The sequence below is a fragment of the Staurois parvus genome, unplaced genomic scaffold (assembly GCF_062004578.1).
Source record: "Staurois parvus isolate SC_StPar_1 unplaced genomic scaffold, SC_StPar_1.0 ptg000549l, whole genome shotgun sequence".
NCBI classification, from domain to species: domain Eukaryota; kingdom Metazoa; phylum Chordata; class Amphibia; order Anura; family Ranidae; genus Staurois; species Staurois parvus.
In genome coordinates this window covers 11,954,260-11,978,447 of record NW_028318345.1, presented here as the reverse complement: position 1 = coordinate 11,978,447, position 24,188 = coordinate 11,954,260, and the positions used below count along the sequence as shown (strand labels likewise).

The following is a 24,188-nucleotide window of genomic DNA, read 5'->3' as shown; positions in this document are numbered from 1 at the left end:
GTAGCAAAGAATACCCAACCCCAAAGCGTTTAGTTTAGCTCTCCTGCCTGAGCACGACTCTCTCCATAAGGCCGCTTTCACATAAACTTTCCGTTCGGGTCCGCCTGTCCATTTACCAGGCGGACCCAATTGGAACCTCTATTTTCCTCTATGGAGCGGCGGGTGTTTACACCTGTCAACATCCAATTTGATTTGCTAAAAACAGATGGATAAGGATCTGTTTCCCTTCTGTCTAGAGCCAATGGGGTTTATTTACTAAAGCTGGAGAGTCCAAAATCAGACTCCCTTCTGCATAGAAACCAATCAGCTTCCAGGTTTCATTGCCAAAGCTTCATTGAACAAGCTGAGGTTAGAAGCTGATTGGTTTCTATGCAGAAGGGAGTCTGATTTTGGACTCTCCAGCTTAAGTAAATAAACCCCCATGTGTCAAACACATGGACCTTGCACCTCTCCTGCAAGCATGGCACTTTCTAATCTCCACCTCACCTTGTTTCAGCAGTTGGCAGCAGAGGACAGAACTCCTCCTCCAGATCCTGTGATTTGGTGTACAGTCATGGAGAGGCTTGTCTTTGCGCCGGTTTGCATCTGCCCTTGACAGCTTACTTCTTAAGTTATTACTAAAACCAGTAATAATTGAACGCAGAGGCAATTATTTAATATAATAAAGAGTAGATACATTATATAATCTTACAGATGCAACCGGCCTTTTGACACCAATCATAATGCTGATACAGCCTATGATGAAATTGAGTTTTACACCCCTTGCTCTAGTGGATTGGACAGCCAGTTCATGTACATCCAGAGAGTGGGCTGCAAAAGCGGAGCGGACACTTATCTGTCATCCGCCTGCTCAGGGGGTAGGGGGGGGGGGGATCAGCTGTCAGAGCCCCTGCTGAGCAAGCAGATCACAGTGGGAGTCCTCCCTGTGTGAAAGGGGCCTTAGAAAGCTTTATGTAACTGAATGAAAAGAGGGGATTGATTTCCTGGTTTGTTATATTCGTAAGACCACAAGTTACAATGTTCGTGGTTTTATTAAATATCTTATTAATCACTGGAGTGTTTTATTTTATTTAAATTAGTATTATTTATTCTACATTGCATGTTTTTAAGATTATATGGATTTTGGTTTTTAGTACAGTATTTATTTATAGTTTGTTATGTAATAAGCATTTATTTATATTGCACTTTGGACATCTACATATGCTTAGCGCTTCACCATTTGTTGGCTATTTTGATGTATCCTGTGGTATAGGGAATAGGTGATAGCAGCTGGCACGGTGAATAGGGGTTTGTGAAGTGTGGAGCGCAGGAGGATTTATCTATGTTTTTTTGCGAATACATCCATACAGTATATTCATTTCTATGTTGTATTTCAATTATTTCTAGCCCATTCCTAATAATCATAATAAAGCAAAGTTTCTAAACTTTTTGAGCATCCCCACACATTTACTTCCTTGAATTCTGCGACCCTTATTCACTATGTCCTATGAGTAGGCACTGCTGTGTCACACATTTCACAGAGCCTGCCTTCTGAACTAGAGGTTCTGAGGGGAGGAATTTCAGGACACACAATTAGTACAGGGATCATTAAACACAGGCAGCAAGGTACCATGGGATATGTAGTCCTTACAAAATGAATGTGAACACCAGAGAAGAATTTAAAAAGAATGCATGAAATTTGAGGAAAGGGATGACCAGAAGACAAGTAGCATCCAAGAACAGAGATTATTTAAATAAGTTTACACTGTTTTATCATTAAAAAATAAAACTTAGAACCCCATGTCAGATTTTATTGCAGTCTGTGCCCACGTTAGGGAGATTCATCCTCTCCATTTGTCATGTTTATCATCATCATTGAAAGTGAAAGAAAATTCTACATTTTAGGTTGTCCCCAGAAAAATAATAGAAAAGAAATCTTACAAGGGGGACACTAGTCCTGGTGACATGAGGGTCCCCAAGGAATTCCTTTTATTTGCAGGGATTTCCTCTCACTGTTTGGCTAAGGGACAGGAAGTGAAGGGAAATCTCTGCAATGGGGGGGGGGGGGGGGGATCTGACAGGTGCTATAACCCTCCTGTGCTCTATCCAAATTGAAAAGGAAAAAAGTTTTGCCTCTAGTTCTACTTTAATAACACTTGTCTCTCTTGATATTACAATGCTCATGTTATAAAATGAAAGCGTATGCTGTGACCAGAGAACTCTTTCAAGTGAAACTAGCTCTCAATGCCTTTGTAAAGAATCCACTTTTTATCTTGAATATTCTTGAATGGTGTTAAAAGAACAAGAAAAAAAACAAAACTTTTAATTAAAAAATGCAGAAGATTTGGTACATAAACGTTTAGGTTGCATTTGAGTGTAGATCACTCAGTTATTGACATTCCATATTCCTAGCAAATGTAGCAAGCCGTGAAATAGCATTTGCAAAAGTTCAGGAATTTTCTGGATTTCTGCTTCAATGGGTTCTAAATGATATCTGGTGTAAATCAGTCATAATACATAATAACCAATTTCCTGTACATACAGGATGTGAAGTGAGGTCACAATACAGAAAGAAAAGTATATACAGAAAAGCCACTAAGATCCATGACATCTTAAGTATCCATGTCACCAGGAAGATCTGCACTCCAGCACATTAACCTCCACCCCTCATCCTTCCCAAGTTTCAGACCACCAGTGAGATCTACACTACAGTAAACTAACCTTACACCCCAGTATACATACCACCAGTAGGATCTGCACACCAGCACACGTTTCACTCCAGCATCCATCCATAAAATCTGCACTTCAGCACATACAACTCACCGTCTCCTCTCCTTAGTATCCATATCACCAGTATTCCCAACACCAGTGAGATCTGCTCTCCATCTCACATGGATTACTTTCTGGTATCCAGACCTCGTAAGATCTGAGTGCCAGTACACAAATGTCACTCCCTGGTATTTATGCCACTAGTGAGATTTGAACTCCAGCACAGAAAGCTTCCTATTAACCTTCAATGGAGAGATCTGCACTCCAGAAAATACGACTGTACCGTACCCATCCCACCAGTGAGTTGCTGTTTTCCTGTCTATTAGATAATGTATTGCCCCATACCCCAGAATCATATATATCTGTACTACTTGCAGAAGCCATGGGTAATTGCTAGTGCCAGAACCTACAACTCTTTGTTGCCTTGGATCCCAGGGATGCGATTTGCCTATTTTATTTTTTTCCAGCAGCCTGCTTCCATCCACCCGCCACCTTTCAGTTCTCCGAGCCAATGTGTACATCAGAGTTGAGGGAAATCCTAGGCTCCTCCCCAGCTCTGAAGTGTCACATGACATCTGTAGTCTGTCAGTTTGTCCAGAATTTGTTCTGGGGGTGATTTCAGCTTGGGGGTAGTGGATTTGTACTGGGGAGGGTGTTTTCTATTGGGAGGAAAAGGTTGTTTTTATTTGGATAAGATTGGAGCTTTGAGAAGGAATTTGTGCTGGGAAAGGGGGTGAGAGCAGGGGAAGGGACAATTTTACCCCTGCTCACTAGGGATGTGCCAACATACTCATTATGGGGGTAGGGGGCAGGAAGCAGTCCTAGTGGCAATGTACTAGAAGTTGTAGCAGGAAAAGAATAGAGAAAGCTATCAAACTGCATAGGAAGAGCTTTAATGTCAGTTAGGAAACTTTCATTCTGATTGCTAGATCCTTGGTCAATCAATACTTTCTAGTTTGTGTGTTTTTTTTTAATTAGGTTATTGGAGGTCAACAGGTACATCAAGCATGTTGTTCTGTTCATAGCAACCTTTTTTCCCCCTTTAAAAAATACAGTATTTTGTTTCAGGTGGTGCAGTGTGGTGGTGGGCTATTATTTTGGGTGGATATATTTTTATTTTATGTTGATAGGGCCTTATGTTAGGTTAAACTGATTATTTTTTTCGCTGCAAGGCTTCTCTTGAAAAAAAAGGTGGCTTTTTGGGATGTAATAAAAGCTGAGAATAAAACTGTTAGGCCCATTACCCCAATTAAAAATGTCTTGATGATGGCCTGTTTTCCACTGGCCAGCAGTGAATAGGTCCAGGGATGAGTCATTGGTTGCTAGGAGGCTAACCACTATCTCACTGCGAGACAGCACTGAAGCTTTGCTGTTGAGAGAATTGGCAGAAGATCATGGGACATTTGTTTTAGACCTCCATGGAACCTTTTTTTGGACATCATAGGTCATTACTTTTTAGACATATTAATAATTAATGTACAATGTGTCTTTACCCTTTTGCTTTTTTGTGAATGAATAACAGTGTACCCCTTACTCATTCACATGGAGGGGGTAGATATTGGTGAAGCCCCCTTATTTTAAAGGGGGCTTTCCAGGGCTTGACAAATTTGTAGGACATGGGGTGCAGAACGCAGGACATGTGGTGAAGGGTACCGGAGAAGGGGACAGGTCACTGGAAGGACATTGGGTGCAGGTGCAGAACACAGGACATGGGGTGCAGGTCAAAGCAGGACATGGGGTGCAGAAGGGGGCAGAGTGCAGGACATGGGGTGCAGAACGCAGGACAAGCAGTGCAGGAGAAGGGCACAGAATGCAAAACATGGGGTGCAGGAGATGGGTACAGAACACAGGACATAGGGTGCAAGAAAAGGGTGCAGAATGCAGGACAAGGGGTGCAAGAGAAGGGTGCAGAACACACAGCATGGGTGCAGAAGGGTGGAGAAAGCAGAACAGGGGGTGCAGAAAGCAGGACATGGGGTGTAGGACAGCAATGCAAACCCCCACTGCCCTTGTGTCCTCCTGCATGTTCAATGCATCCTCCCCAGTAGTGTGGGAGCAGAGTGGACACAGAGGGCAGCTTGTGTGCATAAAGCAACATGTCCCTCCCTGGCTGGCTCCTTTGTAGGATTGCCCAGTTCACTACTGTAAGGACACAGTAGTCCTTTTTCTCATCACCTTGTGGGGTTCTCTGTGTCAATGTCATGTTGGACACTGGGTCCTGCTCCTTCCTCTCTGTTCTGCTGGAGGGCTGTGCAGGGACACAGGCTGCTGTGGGTGGAAACAGGAGCCGATGCAGACAGTAATGTGGTTGCGGAAACGAGAACTCAAATGATCGGCAGTGGAAGCTCAGTGAGGAGAGTCCTCTCGTGCCATGCTCAGCTGCTGTCCTGCCCCCCAGCCCATTCCGCCCTGGACTTCACAGGTCGGGTGCCACCACCGCCGCATCAGTTCCCCTCACCCTCCTGCCAGGCCCTGCTCCGAGCCACATTCATGTCTAAATAATTTGTCCAGGTTTCAGGTGGACACATTATTCAGATCAACAGTGAATGGGCACCAAGAAGCAATTTCTAGTTGCCGTGGTGACCTGGCGCCTGGGATTTGTCAAGCCCTGGGACTTCCAAATTCCTGCTAGGCCGCCTGGAAGAACCCCACATCCACTGGAACAGGGATGTGGAGAGGAAATCCTGGTCCTCATCAGCATAGGGTCAAGGTGTTTTGTCAGGGGACCCCAAATGTGACATGTAACCTGGTATGTGTGGGGGGGTAAGGTACATGTGCGTGTCCCTCCCCCTTTCACAGCCAGCCGGGCCGCATGCACAGATAATGGTCTGGCATGGATTTGGGGGGGGGGGGGGGGAAACGGGGACTCCTTCATACAGTGCTAGGGTCTTTTCATGACATACATGATCTGTAAGCATAACGTGATAACAGCATCTCTATAAATACATTAACAGGGAAAATAAACTGTATTGTATAAAAGACTGGGATTCAAGTTTTATTTTGACGTATGCCTTCTGTCACTGAGTGCTTTAAACCAATTCAAAAATTACAAATGACTGGGTTTTGCAGTGTCCAGATGGACTCTAATGATGAAGCCTAATTAAAAAAATTAAGACCAAAATTTCTCTGGGAGATGTTCCAGATAATGTCAAAGGGAAAAAAAAAAAGTGCAATTAGTGGAGGATTTATGGGTGAATCTTCCAGAGCTGTTAAGTGTCCAAAAGATACCGTATAATGACTAATTAATTGAAGAAGGTTAATTATAGAATGAATTTTGTTAACAAACACAAATTCACAGAAATATTAGAAGTTACTTAAGTTTAATGCTTAAAAGTCTGAATGCACAAACAATCTAGTATAATATATGTACTTGTGGTCAACAATGTAATATAATTATGTACAATGACACAATTTAGTATCAAAATCTTTCTACACTGTAGATTATTACGAAACTGTTAATGACATCAAACACTGTGTACTGAAAACACCATTTTTTGCTACCACATTTTGCAAGTTCAGTAGAACAGTCCGACTTTCAGTATTGATTCATTTCTAGTAGGAAATAAACTCATTTCTACATATACGGTAAAATTTATCTACAATGTCCTTTTGATTTTGATCCATAGCAGCAAAGGCACTGTACATCAGCAGATCCACAGACTTTAAGAATTTTAAAGCATTTAAAATAACAAAAAAGTAAAAATACAAAAAGAATCACATATTAATTAAACAGCAACAATGACATAAAAAGTTAAAGTATTGTCTGAGGCATGGTGGCTCAGTGTGTCTCTAATATTGGACGAGAAGGCCGGAAATGTAGATCCCCTCCATGGAAGTGTTACATTCACTTGCATCTCCGTATGTATCATCTGGTGGTGGTGATGGTGGAAAAGTGGTGAGAATGATCCCTCTGAGACTGCTCTGGTGCCTCTCATTCAGTAAACCAGTAATGACAAGAGTACAACAGAATTCCTGTGGAAAATGGCCATGCTGTAAAACTATCCAGGAGGGAAAATGCTGAATTACTTGGGGTGTAGGTCTGTCTTTGTCTGCAAAATAATGAGAAACAATTTTATTTAAAGCAACAAATCGCTATGGTTGCATTTGATTTAACATTTATACTGCACATAAAATTGTACTACTACCTGGGAGAACACCCTGATTATTGCTAGCGGCTATAGCCATTGGCCATCATTGCAGGCAAAATCAGACAGGCTGGTTGTATCCAAGTAAAACAATAGAATTGGGTACAATAATCCTGCCCTTATATGGCTCAAATCTCAGTCGGTCCCTGCTGAACCAGCCGACATTTAAACCATCTATGGTTGTCTTAAGGAGATTCTTACAGGATCTGAGATAACTAGAATGACACCGTCAATGTACTGCCACTTAATTTTCCAATCAGCTGGCAACAGGAGAAGAATGATGAAGGCTCAATTCACAAAGTTAACACACCAGTATAAGAATCTTATTTTCAGTAATGTGACTTCTATTTAACTGTGTCCAATGCTTGCATTTTTTATGATGGTAAGGTATGACATAAGTGGGGCAAACAGAATTCTGACAATAAGATTTTGCCTACAGTTCTGCTTTTCTGATCTTTCATTCATTCATTCATGTTAGTGGCCAACTATACTCTGTAGAACTACACTACACTGTAGAAAGGCCATTCCAGTCCCTGTCTGAACTTACAATAAATATCCCTACCAGTCAGCAAAGGCAATACAAAAATGTAGAATTTACTGAAGGCCTTGTACCACAAAGAAATTAAATTAACGCAATGGTAAATCCAGTTTTGATGGTAACCAATCCATGCATTGTTTTAATAACAAAAACAAAACAAAATAAATGGAATAGGGAGTGCTTGAAACCTGTACATTTTTTGGTCATTTTTGCAGAAATGCCCTCTTGGACAAGTGCCTATTGAATAATTTCTCCTCTGTTCCTGTTCTGGAGACAAAAATTTGGGATTTTTCCTCACTTTCAATCCCCGTGACAATACTCTCTAGGAGTAAACAGAGTGAGCGAATCTCCCAAACAGACACAAAACTGCAATAAAAACCTTACAGGGATTCTAACTGCTTACTACTCTAGCCAAAACAAAAACAGTTGGAATTTAGATATATTTTCAGAGATAACAAAAATGGCTAATTGTCAACTGACTTCCATACAACACTGCAGTTGGTTAAGGATGGAAGAGGACTTGCTATATATGGTTTTCAGTGATCGCCCACCTATGATGCGTATGTTCACCTATAATTTTGACAGGCAGAGGCAGCATGAGTGGCATGTAGAAGAGATGGCCAAGGAAAGTTGATTAATTAACAAGCTATAAGGGAACAGAAGCTGGATGATCTCATTGCAACTAAAACTCTTGATATAGCAATGGTTAACAGCCTAGTTTTATACCTGATGGTTGCCATTCAGATCTTGATCAACAGTGGAAGATTTTTTTTTTTTTTCCTTGGGTTCAAGAACCTAATAATAGGCAATGTTCCCCACAACTAGGTAATTAGTTTGGGATAGATTTTCTTTTTAACTAAATTCTAAAATGTGGCTTCATCTTCATAGATTCACTTTCTTTAATGCTTTAAAAAAAATGGGGAAAAAAAAAATAAAAAAGTAAAAAAACAAACCCTACCAAGTCCATGGACTGTTCTGCAATAATGCCTAGTTCAAAGTTATTCCTAGTTAGTTATGGTAATTCTGTGGGCATGCAAATATATTTTGACACAAGGTAAAAAATGATTACATATCATGAAGACTGCATATTTACATAATTGTAGCCTAGAGCTCTTGTCTTGTTTTGGAAATACAGCATAACACAGTAACCATCTGACAAGCGTGGCATGGCTGAAATGTGGCCTTTGTGCTAGAGCTGCCCCTACTGGCCTCTAATCCTCTGTAATAACCAGTATGAGAATCTTTCATCACAGCAGTGGTTTTCCAGCTGCACACTGAATGGGCCAGAGGGGAATTTGTGGTGGTTAGTCGAGAGGAGAGAGGTCAGGAGCTGGAACTATTCTCTGATACAAATATAATCCTTTTATTTTCTAGGCTTGTGTGCTAAACATTTTAGACAGTTCAAATTAGTCTTAGTTTTGCTTGCTATTATGCCCACTAAGAATTAGTGGTTCAAGTGTTATGCTTTTAAAGACCTTCAAAAGTAAGAATATGATTCCTGCAAAGGATCTTCCTACAAGCAGGTCACATATAGAGAACTCTGATGAAGGAAGAAAACCTTCAAGAGGTTTTGGGCAGAAAAACTGAGCCACTCAATATTTTAAACAGCAATCAGTTAGCTCCAATTATAACAGGGCCTTCAGACCAACATGGTAAACTAACAGAAGTCAGTTCAGTAAAATGTAAGCTTCTCACTCTAAAACTATATAGTGATGGCAAAGATTTGAATAGCAATGTTATGTATTAGAGCAAATGGAAATTGGCTATCTTGTGACAATGGCACCTAAGCCAGAGGGATATATTAGGTAACAAGTGTACAGGTTGTCCCTGAGGTTGATGTGTTGGAAACAAAAAAATAAATAGAATGGACAAGTGTAAGGATTTGAGCGACTGACAAGGGCCATATTATAAAGGCTAGATGACTGGGTCAGAGCAATTTAAAAACTGCAGCTCTTATCAGTTTGCAGTGGTCAGGATCTACCAAAAGTGGTTTAAGGAAGGAAAAGAGTTGACAGGGTCATGGGTGGCCAAGGCTCATCGGAGCAAAGACTGGCAGGTGTAGTCCAATCAATAGAAGATCTACTGTAGCTCTAATTACTGAAAAGGTTAATGCTGGTTCCAATAGAACAGTGTCAGAACACACAATGCATCATAGTTTGGTGTGCATAGGGCTGCCAAGCCACAAACTGATCAGGTTGCCCATGCTGACCCATGTGCACAGCCAAAAGCACCTACAACGGCATGTGAGCATCAGAACTGGAAAACAGAGCAGTGGAAGAAGGTGGCCTGGTCTGCTCCTGCAGCCTCTGTGAATATGTGAACTACAAGTACCAACAGCCTCTGCAGATGATGGCTTGTAGCTCTCAATGAACTGCCAGGGTACTAGCGAGTTCTCTAGGCAGTTTCTGGATTTTTTTATTTTTTTTTTATTTTTTAGAAAGGTGAACTTATTCTTTAAAGACAAATAAAAGATTGAGTAGAGGCTTGTTGCAATATGCTTGACAGACATACAGAGACCAGCAGAAAGCTGCTCCAGGACCGAATATATACAGCCTATTTTGTGTTGGCTCCTCACTAGTGCACAGCAACAGAATGTGGCATATGATGTGGTTAAAGTTCTTAAAATGGTTTCTGGCCTCCTATCTAATCCTAGCATTATTCTGAGAGTTACTTTTAGGTGACATGCACAGTTTAACTACTTGATGTTACCTATTACAACCTTAAAAAGCCAGTAACTAACTTACTGGTTTAATATCCTAAACAGAAATAACCAATTGCGGCCAGCTGTTTAGATAAAACTTTAAAAAATGGATACCAAAACCCCAATTTGGTAAAACCAGATTTTGTTGTGTAACCCTTATAACTGTTTAGCCATGCTGCTGGTTTGTGAGGTTGGACTTTGCAACAGCAGTGTTCCAGTGATGATTACATTCATGATGGCAAAAATAGCTGTAGTTGTATGATGATCATATATAAGGAGTGAAAATCTGACTGACTTTATAGTTGTGTTTTCAGATGTTCACATTGATATATTAGGGTGCTGTAAACATAAATGATTAAGACAATCTTTATCAGCAAAGTGCTTGTTTACTCTGTATGCGTCTAAAAATCTTACTCGACAAAATAGTACCCTTGGCTAGATCAGTACACATAGGGTATATCCATTGACTGACAATTCCCATGATTGGTTTAAAGAGATTATAATACTATGAGGCAATTCAGCTTTTACTTAAGCTAAAATTTTTATTGGTTCATTTTAATTTTTGTAAGTATGCAGGTCTGACAGAAGCATGATAAATAGGTTCTTTTATAATTCCATAGTACTGAAATAAGCCCAATTATAGCTGTAGCACACAATGCAACTGCTGAAGGGAAATCTACAGTAAAATAATCGACAAATTTATAAGAAAGTAAGCACGTCTATAGTTCAGGTACTTCTATCAGTTCTCTGATGCAGTATTTCTGTTCTTGAACGATACAGGTTTCAGAGGTATTTCCTGTGGAATAAAAAGTCTAAAATGCCACTTGCTACAAAACATGCCAGATTTGTGCGTAGTGTGCTCTGCAGTGAATCGGCAGTGGTGTAAATGTACCATGAAATTGTCAGTATTTTTCACCACAAATTCAATTTAAAGCAATTTTATCAAACAAAAGGCTGGCATTATTGGTGATGAATGCAGTCATCCATTAATTCACGTGTCACACACTTGTTCTAGGACAGTGAAGCTGAAACCATTGCCAAATCCCTTCGAAACAGTAACCCCTTAAAAAATAAAGGTTGGATACACAAAAAGGCCCACTAATGGTTTGGTTGCTTGGCCCTCTAAAGCTACACATTGTCCTGTGTTATCAGATTCATTAATGATTTTTTTTTTTTCCTATACAAAAATTGTTTTTACCAAAAAGAAAAAAAAAAAAAAAAAGAAAATCTATGCACTATTACGTATGTTCTAGGAAAGCAGTGTGCTATGTTCCAAGCTTTTAACAAGGACAGTAATATACTTTAAGCTAACTGTAATGGTAGAAATGAACTAATATAACTTTGATGTTTAATTCTCTCTCATTTCTTTCTAATAAGGTTGGCGCCAGCTGAATAAATTATCAACAACTTTGAGCATCTGTTTAAAAACAAAACTAAAACTTTTAGCTGCAGAATGCCTGTCAAGGCTGTAAAAACATCAAGCTGGTGCCAGGGATTCATTAACTCATTGCTTCCAGAACACAAAAGGGACACAAGTGAATTTGGATAATCAAAATCATCTACCGATACCGCTAAATTCAGCATTCTAAAATATATACACTGCACAAAAACAATTAAAGGAACACTTTTTAATCAGAGTATAGCATCAAGTCAATTAAACTCCTGGGATATTGATCTGGTCAGTTAAGTAGCAGAGGGGGTTGTTAATCAGTTTCAGCCGCTTTGGTGTTAATGAAATGAACAACAGGTGCACTAGATGGGCAAGACTCCCAAAACAGGAATGGTTTAACAGGTGGAGGCCATTGACATTTTTTCCCTACACATCTTTTCTGTTTTTCACTAGTTTTGCATTTGGCTAGGGTCAGTGTCACTACTGGTAGCATGAGGTGATACCTGGACCCTGCAGAAGTTGTATAAAACAGTCCAACTCCTTCAGGATGGCGCATTAATATGTGCTATTGCCAGAAAGTTTGCTGTGTCTCCCAGCACAATCTCAAGAGCATGGAGGAGATTCCAGGAGACAGGCAGTTACTCTAGGAAAGCTGGACAGGGCCATAGAAGGTCCTTAACCCATCAGCAGGACCGGTATCTGCTCCTTTGTGCAAGGAGGAACAGGATGAGCACTGCCAGAGCCCTACAAAATGACCTCCAGCAGGCCATTGGTGTGAATGTTTGAACAAACAATCAGAAAGACTACATGAGGGTGTCCTTAGGGCCCGATGTCCTCTAGTGGGCACTGTGCTCGCAGCACAGTCCCATAGAGCTCGATTAGCATTTGCCATTGAACACCAGAATTGGCATGTCCGCCACTGGTGCCCTGTGCTTTTCACAGATGAGAGCAGGTTCACCCTGAGCACGTGACAGATGTGAAAGGGTCTGGAGAAACCGGGGAGAATGTTATGCTGCCTGTAACATCTTTCAGCATGACCGTTTTGGTGGTGGGTCAGTGATGGTCTGGTGAGGAATATCTATGGAGGGACACACAGACCTCTACAGGCTAGACAATGGCACCCTGACTGCCACTGGGTATTGGATGAAATCCTTGGACCCATTGTCAGACTCTACACTAGTGCAGTAGGTCCTGGGTTCCTCCTGGTGTATGACAATGCCCGGCCTCATGTGGCGAGAGTATGCAGGCATATTCATGTGTTAGAATGGCCCAGTCAAAGTCCAGACCTAAATCCAATTGAGAATCTGTGATAAGACTTGAAAATTGCTGTTCACAGATGCTCTCCATCCAATCAGAGAGCTTGAGCGATTTTGCTAAAAAAAAAGAAAAAAAAACAAAATGGGCAAAAATTTCATACTAGATGTGCAAAGCTGGTAGAGACATACCCAAAAAGACTTGCAGCTGTAATTGCAGTGAAAGGTGGTTCTACAAAGTATTGATTCATGGGGGATGAATAGAAATGCACACCACACTTTTCAGATATTTGAAAAAAACTTTAAAAACCATTTATCATTTTCCTTCCACTTTGTGTTGGTCTATCACATAACATCCCAATAAAATACATTTACATTTTTGGTTGTAACATGACAAAATGTGGAAAATTTCAAGGGGTACAAATACTTTTTCGAGGCACTATACTTACAATTATACAATAGCAGGCTTTGCCTTTCCTATTTTGCCTACCGGTTGATTTTAAGCAGTGAGTTAGCATAACACAGTGACTATTCTACTCTGATTTGGATTTGCTGATCTCAACATTACAATAATAGAAATAAGGGAGGAGTAGAGGTATGTAAAATGGGAAACTCACATCAACAAATATTTTAGATAAAACACTGCAATCACAACTTGAAATATGCTTGATGTAAATACACAGCATTCCTTTGAGGCCTCACTCACATTTCAAGAGAGGGCCAAACAGCCATACAGCTTATAAAGGAGAGCAATTTGTGTGCCTGGGAATTACAGGCGTTTACGTAGAGCTGCAGGCGGCCTCCTGTACAAAATCAATGTTAGAATAACGACCCTTGGATGCCAACTGTCTACACCCACGGCCACCAGTATTGGCAGTACAACTTCACACCATCCTACAAATTAAGGTATTCTTCACACAAGACACAATGAAGACACAAGCAGTATCAAGTTTGATTTAGCCTGTTACCATGTGACTCCAGGGTGTTGTGATACAAAAAAAAAAAAAAAAAAAAAAAGCATGGCAACTACAATTACTCTGGTGAGCATAGACACTGCAGACATGATTTTTTTTGTGTGTTCAAATTCAGAATAATAGTAAATAGTAAATAGTAAATAGTCTATAGTAAAACAGACTCACCTTCATTTGTGCAGACAGAACAGGCCACTTTTCTAAAGTCCATATTTTAGAAAGTCTTCTTTACACAAAATAAATATGTTACAACTATAATACAGAATCCAAGAATTTTAGCCCGATGTATAGAATAAGTATACTCTTCCTGTGTGTCTTCCACACGTTTATGTGAAGATTTGGTTTCAAGTTCCTAGTAGAAGTATTTACAGCAAGATAGGAAAATGAGGAACGCATTTGGCAAAGAAAGAAAGAGCAGGAACTTTGTATGGTAGGTAGATCAGGTCCTTGGTTCCAAAAAAGGTGTGATTTTACAGAAAAGTGCTACTAGAAAGCATCCTGATGGCAGTCTGAATTTGATTCTAATAAATAACTTCATACACTGTAGCCTTCTTGTCCCCTGATCCAGTGACAATGTATTTATCATCTGCAGAGATGTCGCAGCTCAGCACAGATGAAGATTCTTTGGACTGTGGGAAATAATAAACAATGAACAGTGAGATGAGAGGTTCTCTCCAAAAAAAAAAGTAACAAGACAATGAACAGGCCGAGATGTCAGTTTCTAAAACAGGTCACTTCTCCACATTTTCAGATTTGTTTAGCTCAGGTAAACACTGTCAGACTTTAAGAAAAGTAGATTTTGACTTTCACACAATACATGCTTCCTGAAAACTGGCAGAAGTGTATAATCAAGTTAATAGCGGTGATGCGGATGTGTGTGTAATAAATATATATATGTATGGGATTTTTTGGGATTTTTTTTTCCCTGAACCTGTGAGTTTTAAAAGTAGTGTATGATAACCAATACAATGATAATCTTGTGCATAACTTCTTATACAAAGTATGATAGGATTATTCTATGAAGTTAGCAAGGCTCTGATACACAGGCAGTTTTAAGGATTCATTCTCCCTGGGCCATTGTGTTCATGGAACTTATTGATTTGAATTGCATAGCAACATACCCAGAGGTCACAGAAAAAGGGACCTGCAATATTCTGTATAATGCAGCGCACAACACAACACATAGTAGTGCCCTGATGCAAATTGATTTAATGCAGGTGCACTGGGATGCCATTGAGTGGCATGACATTGCACCAATTTATGTTACTGCACAAGAGTACGTGGGCCCTAACCTGAGAGACTAAACAAAAAAATTGCTCTGTTGGGCGAATGAAGAAAATTATTGAGCAATTACTAGGTGATCACAAAATTAGCCCCATGGGTTATATTTAAATGGAAAGAGAGTGATTGTTGAGATATTCATTTTCTACTCTCATTGAACTCTATGGAGGAAAGGAAAGAAGATTTGCTCATAGTCCCTGCAATGCAACTAACACGATTACAGGAGAATAATCACTAACTCAAACCATGATTAAGCTACTAAAATTTGTGCAGCCGTAGTGCTAAGCTACCCATTGATATAAGGGGCCAGTTCACCTCATGCGTGCACATGAATCACACAGGAACACGCTTCACAGTCCTGTGCGATTCAAACCGCAAGCAAAATGCACTCCATTTGTTATCTGCAGCAGGTGTTAATACAAAGTTAACATCCCAAACGCAGGTCGCAAACGCAGTGCATTTGCCCGCACCAGATCGCATGGTATTTTTGTACCATGTGATCCGGCTGCAATGAGTTACAAAAAGTAGTACATTCACTACTTTTGGTGTGGAGTGCTTTTAGCCCTTTCAAAATGAATGGGCTGAAATCACACCGCATATGATTTGCACAGCGCATTCCCGTGCAATTCATGTGCGAGCATGGTGTGAACTGGGCCTAAAAATGGCATTCTTAGGAAATGTTCAGTTCCACATAAATTGGCTAGTCTAAGAAATTCAGTGTACATTTTAGTACAGCAATATTTTGTAGAGACATATGGCATCAGAAAATTTGATATGTGGTATTGAAATGTTTTAACCATAAACAATCTTAACCATGTCTTCTTTGGCAGCCTAAATTTAAAAGTATTATGGCCAAAGCTTTGGAGAGTCACCGCTTTCTGCTCATTGAAGACTCAGAACTGAGTGAACAGTGGTCATTATTATTATACAGTATTTATAAAGCGCCAATAGTTCACTCAGCGCTGTACATTACAAAGGGGGACAGAACATGTGACAGAATACCAATACAATGCAAAACATGAGGGGATTGAGGGCCCTGCTCTTTCGAGCTTACAATCTAGGAGGGAGGGGATGGTGGCACAGGAGGAGATAGCTGTGGGGGATGGAGTGGTAGGAAGAGTGGAGGAGGTCGGTCAAGTTAGCAGGGGGTAGCCTAAAGGAGAGGAGAGTAGGTGATAATCTGATGGGTTGGGGCAGGGAGTTCCAGAGGATGGGTGACACCCTGGAGAAGTCCTGGAGGCGGGCATGGGAGGAGGAGACTAGGGAACTAGAGAGAAGGAGGTCTTGTGAGGAGCGGAGTGTGCGTGCTGGGCGGTACTTGGATATTAGGTCAGTGATGTAGTATGGGGCAGTATGGTGGACAGCTTTGTACGTCAGTGTTAGGATTTTAAATTTGATCCGTTGCGCAATCGGAAGCCAGTGGAGGGATTGGCAGAGGGGGGTGGCAGAAACGGAGCGGTTGGAAAGGTGAATGAGTCTGGCAGCCGTATTCAGGATCGACTGAAGCGGGGATAGCCAGCGGCGAGGCAGGCCAGTGAGGAGGGAGTTGCAGTAGTCGAGTCGTGATATGATGAGGGAGTGGATGAGCTGTTTAGTGGTTTCTGGGGTTAGGAACGTGCGGATTTTGGCGATGTTGTGGAGGTGGAGTCTGCACGAGTTTGTTAAAGATTGTACTTGGGGCTGGAAGGATAGGTTGGAGTCCAGAATGACACCAAGTACTCTGGCCTGCAGGGCGGGTTTGATATTGGCGTTGTTGGATGTGATGGAGAAGTCAATAGGGGGTGGTGTCCGGGCTGGGGGGAAGACAAGAAACTCGGTTTTGGAGAGATTCAGGGATCAGCTGGTTTTTCAGGGACAGCTGCAGCCATATAGATGAGTATGTAGGTTTATTTAGGTTTTTTTGGGTGGGTGGGGGGGGGGGGGGGGGGAGGTTTAAATTTCTTGCACTTCTTTAATCAATCAACCTCAGCATTCAGTTGTGGCGGTTTCCTCTACCTGCAAGCACTAGTTCAATATGTTACACTCATGTATCCATTTTTCAAATGTATGATTTTTCATGGAAGATAGTCAATAGTGTTTGTAAGAACATTTATTTTTTGTATGAAAATCAAACGGCTAGGTACAAGCCTGGCTTTAGACTTAAGAAGCCTTGTCTCATATAGAAATATTTCGCACATTGATATGTCGCCTGAAGTATGATGAAGATGTTGTAGGTCACCTCAGAGTTACATGATTTGTGTAACAGCACTTAGCCTGCAGCCTTATGCTTTTATTTAGTCATGTAACTACATTATTTCCTCCATTATATAATTTTTTTCATAGTTATTACATTCCTCAGCAGATCACATAGAAAAGAATATAAGAAGGTTGTTTAGCCTCCAAACCACCACATTCTGTTTAGTACATACAGGTTACCAATGTGTTTTCTTACTGTTAATACATAGTATTAGGTGTTTTTGGAAGGCACAGAAGGTGTGCTTATTTGTTTTAAGTGACATATAATGCCTTTTTATCTTTTCTTTTGAGTCTCATGATCAGGACTAAAACAAATAAAGTTTTTAAAACATTGGTAATATGTAGATTTGAAATAATATATTTTATACATAGCCAGCAGGAGTGTCCCTTGGCCTCATTTTACATGGTTTCCAGGCTCCACTTAGCTCCTAGGTAAAAATGCCTGTTCACAGAGAACAGCTCTAGCTGAAATCTACAAAGGTGAATGAGCAAGAGAAGTAGTTATTCCCTCACTGGATGGCACTAATGTTTGAATTTGGAGATGATTTTAAAAACAACTAAACTTCAAAACAAATTAAAACAAATGCATCTAAAAACCATTATGGTTTCCATTAAAAGGTTTTAATGCCATTTAAAAGAAAGAAATTTACTTGGGTATTTTATAAAGTCTGAAATGTATTTAAAACCATGATTATCTATGAATCAGACATCCCCAATATCACAGTATATATTTATTAACACATATACACACTCACTCTGACAGCGTAACATGACTAATCATTACAAGAGCTTGGATTTGCTGTATGGCATTAAACCAGTGCCTCTGTTCTCACTGACAAGGAGTAAAGCATTCTGAGTGACGTCTTAGTGGGGCTCTAAAGTATTACATTTCTAGATCTTCTTGCTCACCACAGCACAATGTAATTTATAAATAGCATATATCCAGTGACAATGGTTTTCCAGTGAAGCGCTTAGCTTAAACACATACAAGCTTTATCTAGAAGTGAGGAAAAAGTACCGTTCCCATCAATGGACTTCTAGCTGAGCATATCTCAGAAAAGCGGATATTACTTAAAATTGATTTCATAAGCTCGCACGTTTATGAAAAATCGTAAGAAAGTAATCAGGAGCTGAATTTAAATTGGTAATATTTTTTCTTTGTCCTTCTGACTTTTAATTATGAAGAGGTGACTTATCAGTGGCTACAGATCTATGATATGTATTAAAATGGCATTAGTAATGGCTATCAATCATTCCATTTATACAATTCCTTGTACATGACCCAGTTTTTTTTTTATGTTATCCAACCAAGTCAAGCACTGACTATGACAGTTCAGTTATGTAGAATAAAATAAAAAAGTGATAACAAGGAGCTATCAAAAGTGTTCCATATCACTTTCAGAGAAATCTCTACAACCATTTCACGATTGCTCCCTTTTTTTGTTTCTTCATAAAGAACTGAATAATTAAAAATTGACCTAAATCTGGTCACTTGGAAGTTTAGGATATGGATTAATCGGACACATGGTATTTGTGCAGCTATGAATAATGACATTCTTGATTTTGCTGGTGAATGTAAAACCATAAATCCACAGGTGTGTGGTGTATATAAAGCTACAAACTGTACAGAAAACTGCACAGCGACATCTAAACAATGATAACAAATAAACTTTACCTGGAATATACTGGCTCCATAAGGTGTTCTCCAGGCATTAAGAAGGTTGTCCTTTCCAGTGCTCACAAACCATTTACCTAAAACAAATAGATAATAGTGATACAAGAATTTCTTGCAAAGACTTGACCTTTGCACAGTGTGCAAGTGGAAAAACAGCTGGAGAAAATCAGAGAGACATATCAACCAGCCCCAGTGAAAGCACAAGTCCAGATCTACAAAGTTAAACTCAACTCAATGTACTGATCTTTGATTTATCAGTTTATACTGTTTAAAGTTGTTCCATATCCAAGCAGAAAGAAGCCAGATAAAAAGAGCACAGTAACTCAACAAGAAATGGCAAACAGACCATTTTATTTTGTGGAAGAATTGAAGTTTAGTCTGCTAATATTTTGCCTTCCTTGCACCCCCTCAACCTTCACCCCTGCATCAACATGCCAATAAAATCTTTAAATAAAATCAGTTTTCAATGCATACCTTATTTTAAACTCAGCTGCATGACTAGGCCTCTATACTTCTTTGTGAAATACAGACAGATAATGGCTGGTGCAACAGGCCAGCAGGGTGTTATCCATAGCTTTCTAAACACATTGCAGCATCCTGCCGTAGTACCCCTTTCAAATGTCCTCAACCCTAATGCAAACAGTGGGCTGGCTCTTGGGAGGGATTATGAAAATGTTAAAATACACTGAAGGGTAGATGCCAGGCAGCAGCAGTGGGAATTCCTAGAGAGGCTGAAATTCCATACAGACTGCCCTAGGTAGTGCCCACAAGTGAAGCCGAAGCTCCGTGATTGAAAGAAGATAAATTCAATGGATTAAAGCGGTGTGCCAGCAACCAGCCAGAAAAGGTGGTGGTAACTAAACAGCCATATGGAAAATTTTTCTTTTGCACTTGGTTTCATAAAGAAAGTTCCAAATGCTATTGCATATGAGGCTCTTTACATATAGGGTCACTGAACTGGAAGCAAATTGCACTAATAAGGAGACAGTGGCACCCAAAGACAGCAACCGAGCCATACATACCAAAAATGTATTTTCATTTGGGTTTTCATTATGGTGTTACATAAGAATTTTATAAATGGAACAACAAAGTGTTAAAAAGGCTCTTTAAGGTTACAGCTCACTTGCATTACAGTGACTCCACACTGAGCCACCTTATCCTTTGTAATCATCTGAAAGATTCATGAGTAAGAAATCAACACTTTGGCATTGGTAGTCTACACCAGGGAAGAGCCGCATACTGAAACCGATGAGATCTACAAACAAAAGAAGCAAATAAATACTTACCACAATGAGCAAACTTGAGGGAGAGTACACAGCTTTCATGAAGATGGAGCTGGTATTTATCTGGCTTGGTGACATGCAACACCTCCACGTTGCTGTTCTCCATGCCCACTGCCAGCCATTCACCAGTTGGACAGTATCCAAGGGAAAAGATCTGTGGGCAAAAATAAAAAGCATCAGCCTATTTAATAGTATTACAGGATAATGAAACACCTGGATGATCATGAAACACTTTTCTTTAATTTAACAAATCCATCAACAGAGATCTCATGGTCGCATATGAAGTCTAAATAAAACAATGACTAAATGATCACAATACAATATATTCAATTTCCAGATGACTGACATGGAATATTCTTTTTATCAATGCACACACACAGTGGTGCACAAGCATTTTGACATTTTTGGTTTCGTAAAAGATTGTGCAAGCACCATCTGTACACAGAATGTTCTTACGCTAGGAAAAGACACTATGACGTTAAAAGAAAATTGTACCGATAGGACTATGTAGGTTGCCATTGCTGATCTTTCTTTTTTGAAAATGCCGATTTTCCTTCAGTTGTGCAGATCCAATTGATTTAAAGATAATCTGCCATTCTGCCCATTCACCTCACACACACTACCCCCACCACTGCTGGAGACTTTGGAAAATACCTGGTGACCACCTCCCAAAATGCAGTGCTCAGGCCCCAACAAGGATGGAACAAGTGTTTAGACATCATGCTCAAACAGAACAACATGGGGGTGGTATTAGTGGTTGGGGTTTTCGGACAACCACTCTTAGTGGGCAAATGGAGTCTCTTTAATACCGAGTCAATGACATGGATGAAGATCTGGCAGTTCTGACTTCATTTTCTGCTCATCTATTCCAGGTCGGTGACTCAGAATGCACTTAAGCCATAGACAGCCAGGCAAATAGTAATTTTAGAAGGCAGTGAGCCATGTCAGCCTACACATTTTTCTCACTTGAGATTTTCTTCAATAAATGGGAATAACCTTGGCTCCATCCCATGGAGCGTATAAAATGCTTCAAACTACAGTGAGACCTGGGACATGGCCACACAAAATGTGTTCAACATTGATTGTCTTAATTATCAGAAGAAAAAGAAAAAGAAAATGCTGTCTGATGTTGCCCTAACTAAAATAAAGGCTGGAGTCACCTGTGGTACCACTACAGCTGTAAATAAGACCTAAAGCTCTTCTAGTAGGCATGAAAATAAATGATATATTTGGGTGCTTTTCAAAATCCTTGAAAACCCTGACTTATGTGTACATTTGTAATAGCAGTAGTAGGAACATATATTGTTTTCATTATACCTGTGATGTGAAGTCATGTTGTTGTAGCTGTCGTCCTTCACGCAAGTCCCAGGATCGCACTGTATTGTCCAAACCTCCTGTCCACAGCTTGGTACCATCATTAGAAATGTCAATACAGCTGGCTCCATCTGTGTGGCCCTGGAATTGCCTAAAATGAACAGACATTTTTTACCAAAATGAAACAATACACAAATGCTCCAATGTAAATATACAGACATATGCCACAACATACAATGATTTGTATTATTAAAGCTACTTTCACAAACAACAAACAATCTTGCTGTTGAAGGCTTGTCATAACAGATGATGTGATGTCTGAGAAGTAGAATTGTGCATTCATACATAAACATGCGTCTCCCATAATGAGCTGCTTTCTTAGTCTTTGATTTTTTTTTTTCTGCAGATCAGTATCAACATGACCCTTATTTGGAGACTGCAATTTATATGTATACTAAACTATCATATCACTGCAGCAAAACCATAGCGAGTATAGTGGTATAGCGTGGTGGTTTAGTAGATAGCACTGCTGTCCAGAAAACAATTCCCATCAGGGATGCTATTTGCATGGAGTCTGTATGTTATGTGGTTGCTCCAGATTCCACCCGTAGCCCAAGAAGAACCAGCAGGGTAATAGTTTTCTGACCAAACTGTGTGTGTATGAGCACAGAGTACACTTGAAAAATGTATCTGCTCTACATAAATGTATAAAATAAACAAAATAAGAGTACGTGCAATAATACAGTGCAAAATAGTGGAATACACAATGCTTTGCTTATGTTCCCCATGTAGTTCTTAAAACCACCATCATCTGCAATTACAACTGCAAGTCTTTTGCAGTAAGTTCCTACAATTTTTGCACATATGGATCCTGTAATGTTTGCCCATTCTTCCTGTCCAATTTCTCTAGTTCTGTCAGATAGGATCCAGACAATTCCTAAACAGCAATTTTAAAACCCCAGTCTTGGGTTTGACTATGCTATACTAAGCTGAGTATTGATTTAAATAGCTTTGTAAACTTACTTAGGGTCACGGTCTTGTAGAGAGTCACTGTCTTTTAGAGAGTAAACTACCGTTTTTGCCTTAGATCTCAGACCAGAGAACCTTTTTTTTTGGCATCTCCTTTGGCAAACAGAATTTTATATAGGTGTCTTATTACTACTTTTTCATAAAACTATGTGGCATGTGACTATCATTGTGCAATGGATGATATCTTCTATCTTAGCTGTGGATATTTGCTGCTTCTTTGTAGTTACTAAGAACCTCTTGGCTGTTCCTCTAAAACCCTCCTTACCAGGTCACAGAGTTCTAGTGGACAGTCTGCTCTAGGCAGAGGCATACCCTGTCCATTCCCCATAGTGGATTTAACAATATTCCAGGGAAAAAAATTTATTTCATAATCGAGCTCTAATTGGCTGCACTTTTTACATAGATTTATTTTCATATATCTTTCATCTTCACTATGTTGCATGTTTAGATATATTCAAACTCAATTCAGTGCCTTATAGAAATAGATGCATTTATTTTGAAGTCAGAAATAACTACACACTGGTGAACTCCAATTAATTATGAGACTCCTGAATGCAGTTAGTTGACCCAGAGTTTTTTTTTTCTGGGATTCAAGACAAAAGGGGATACCAAAATACCAACGCAATTAAAGTGAAACTAAATCCATTGATATAACATTTTCCCAAAACAGTGAAGGTCAAGGCATGCCTCCCGTGATAACAGTCACAGCTGCTAGTGTGCTTATGTTAGTTATTGCTGAAATTTTCAATCCCTCAGATGGATGGTGTCATAGCTGATCATATTGGCAACTGCAGATCAAACAAAGGTTCAGTTGGCACCTTCCTTGGCTGTAAAGGACAGGAGGTTGTAGTTCCACTTTAAGACATTTCAACTGGTATTTGTAATATACTTTTTTTCAGCAATAAATACTCTTTTGGGTAGATCAGGGACATACAATCTGAATTACATTTGTTACCTCCAGGTAGCATGAATACATATGTAATAGTAAAGCTAAACTGAAATGTCTTTAAGCCAGTTATTGAGCACAAAGAAGCGGTTTGTCTGGAGGCAACAATGCATTGTTCATGGCAACCAAACTTCAGGTGTCTTTTCCCTAGGACATGCACTTGTTTAGCTGATAAGGGCTACATACACTTTATGTATATCCATTATTCAGTCCTACTATGATCATACCTCCCCACATTTACAGCATGTGGTTATAATAAAACCTTCAGACAAAAGAGCTGGCGGCGCCAAACACCCTGAAGCTTTTGTCTACTTAAGTGATAGCATCTGGTTATGTCACATACTTAAAATGATACAGAATCCTATACGCGCACTTGCACACAGCATTTCCAAAACACAAAACTGCATAGCTTTGCCAGTGTGACTTATGAATTCTACAACTAGGCTGCCGAGCTAAACTACTCTCAGTGTTCACCTGATCAGTCAAGTCCACATATAATCGATATGTTCTTTCTCTCCTCACAAAAGGGTTGTGCTTTAGCCCCACAACACACTGAGAACCTTAAAGCAGCAATTTTCTAATCAATTTGTCTGCCAATATCACTAAAATGATAAAGACTGTTAAAATGATTTTGATTTAATTTATAACAGCCATGTCACCTTGTGTGTGCTTATTGCTT

At 39.9% G+C, this 24,188-nt stretch overlaps 1 protein-coding gene across 3 annotated transcripts in view; it reads right to left on the bottom strand.

Annotated features, from left to right (window-relative positions):
• Window positions 1-6,051: 6,051 nt before the first annotated feature.
• Window positions 6,052-24,188, bottom strand: part of LOC149451104 (transducin-like enhancer protein 4) — a 224,396-nt gene continuing 206,259 nt past the window's right edge. For all 3 annotated transcript variants that reach the window (XM_089691104.1, XM_089691105.1, XM_089691106.1), the window contains 5 exons: window positions 21,538-21,685; window positions 20,224-20,374; window positions 18,938-19,014; window positions 13,915-14,375; window positions 6,052-6,797 (listed from right to left, as the gene is read on the bottom strand). In XM_089691104.1, coding sequence (XP_089547230.1) covers window positions 14,268-14,375; window positions 18,938-19,014; window positions 20,224-20,374; window positions 21,538-21,685 — 484 coding nt within the window. In that variant the 3' untranslated portion in view covers window positions 6,052-6,797; window positions 13,915-14,267. The remainder of the gene's footprint in view (window positions 6,798-13,914; window positions 14,376-18,937; window positions 19,015-20,223; window positions 20,375-21,537; window positions 21,686-24,188) is intronic.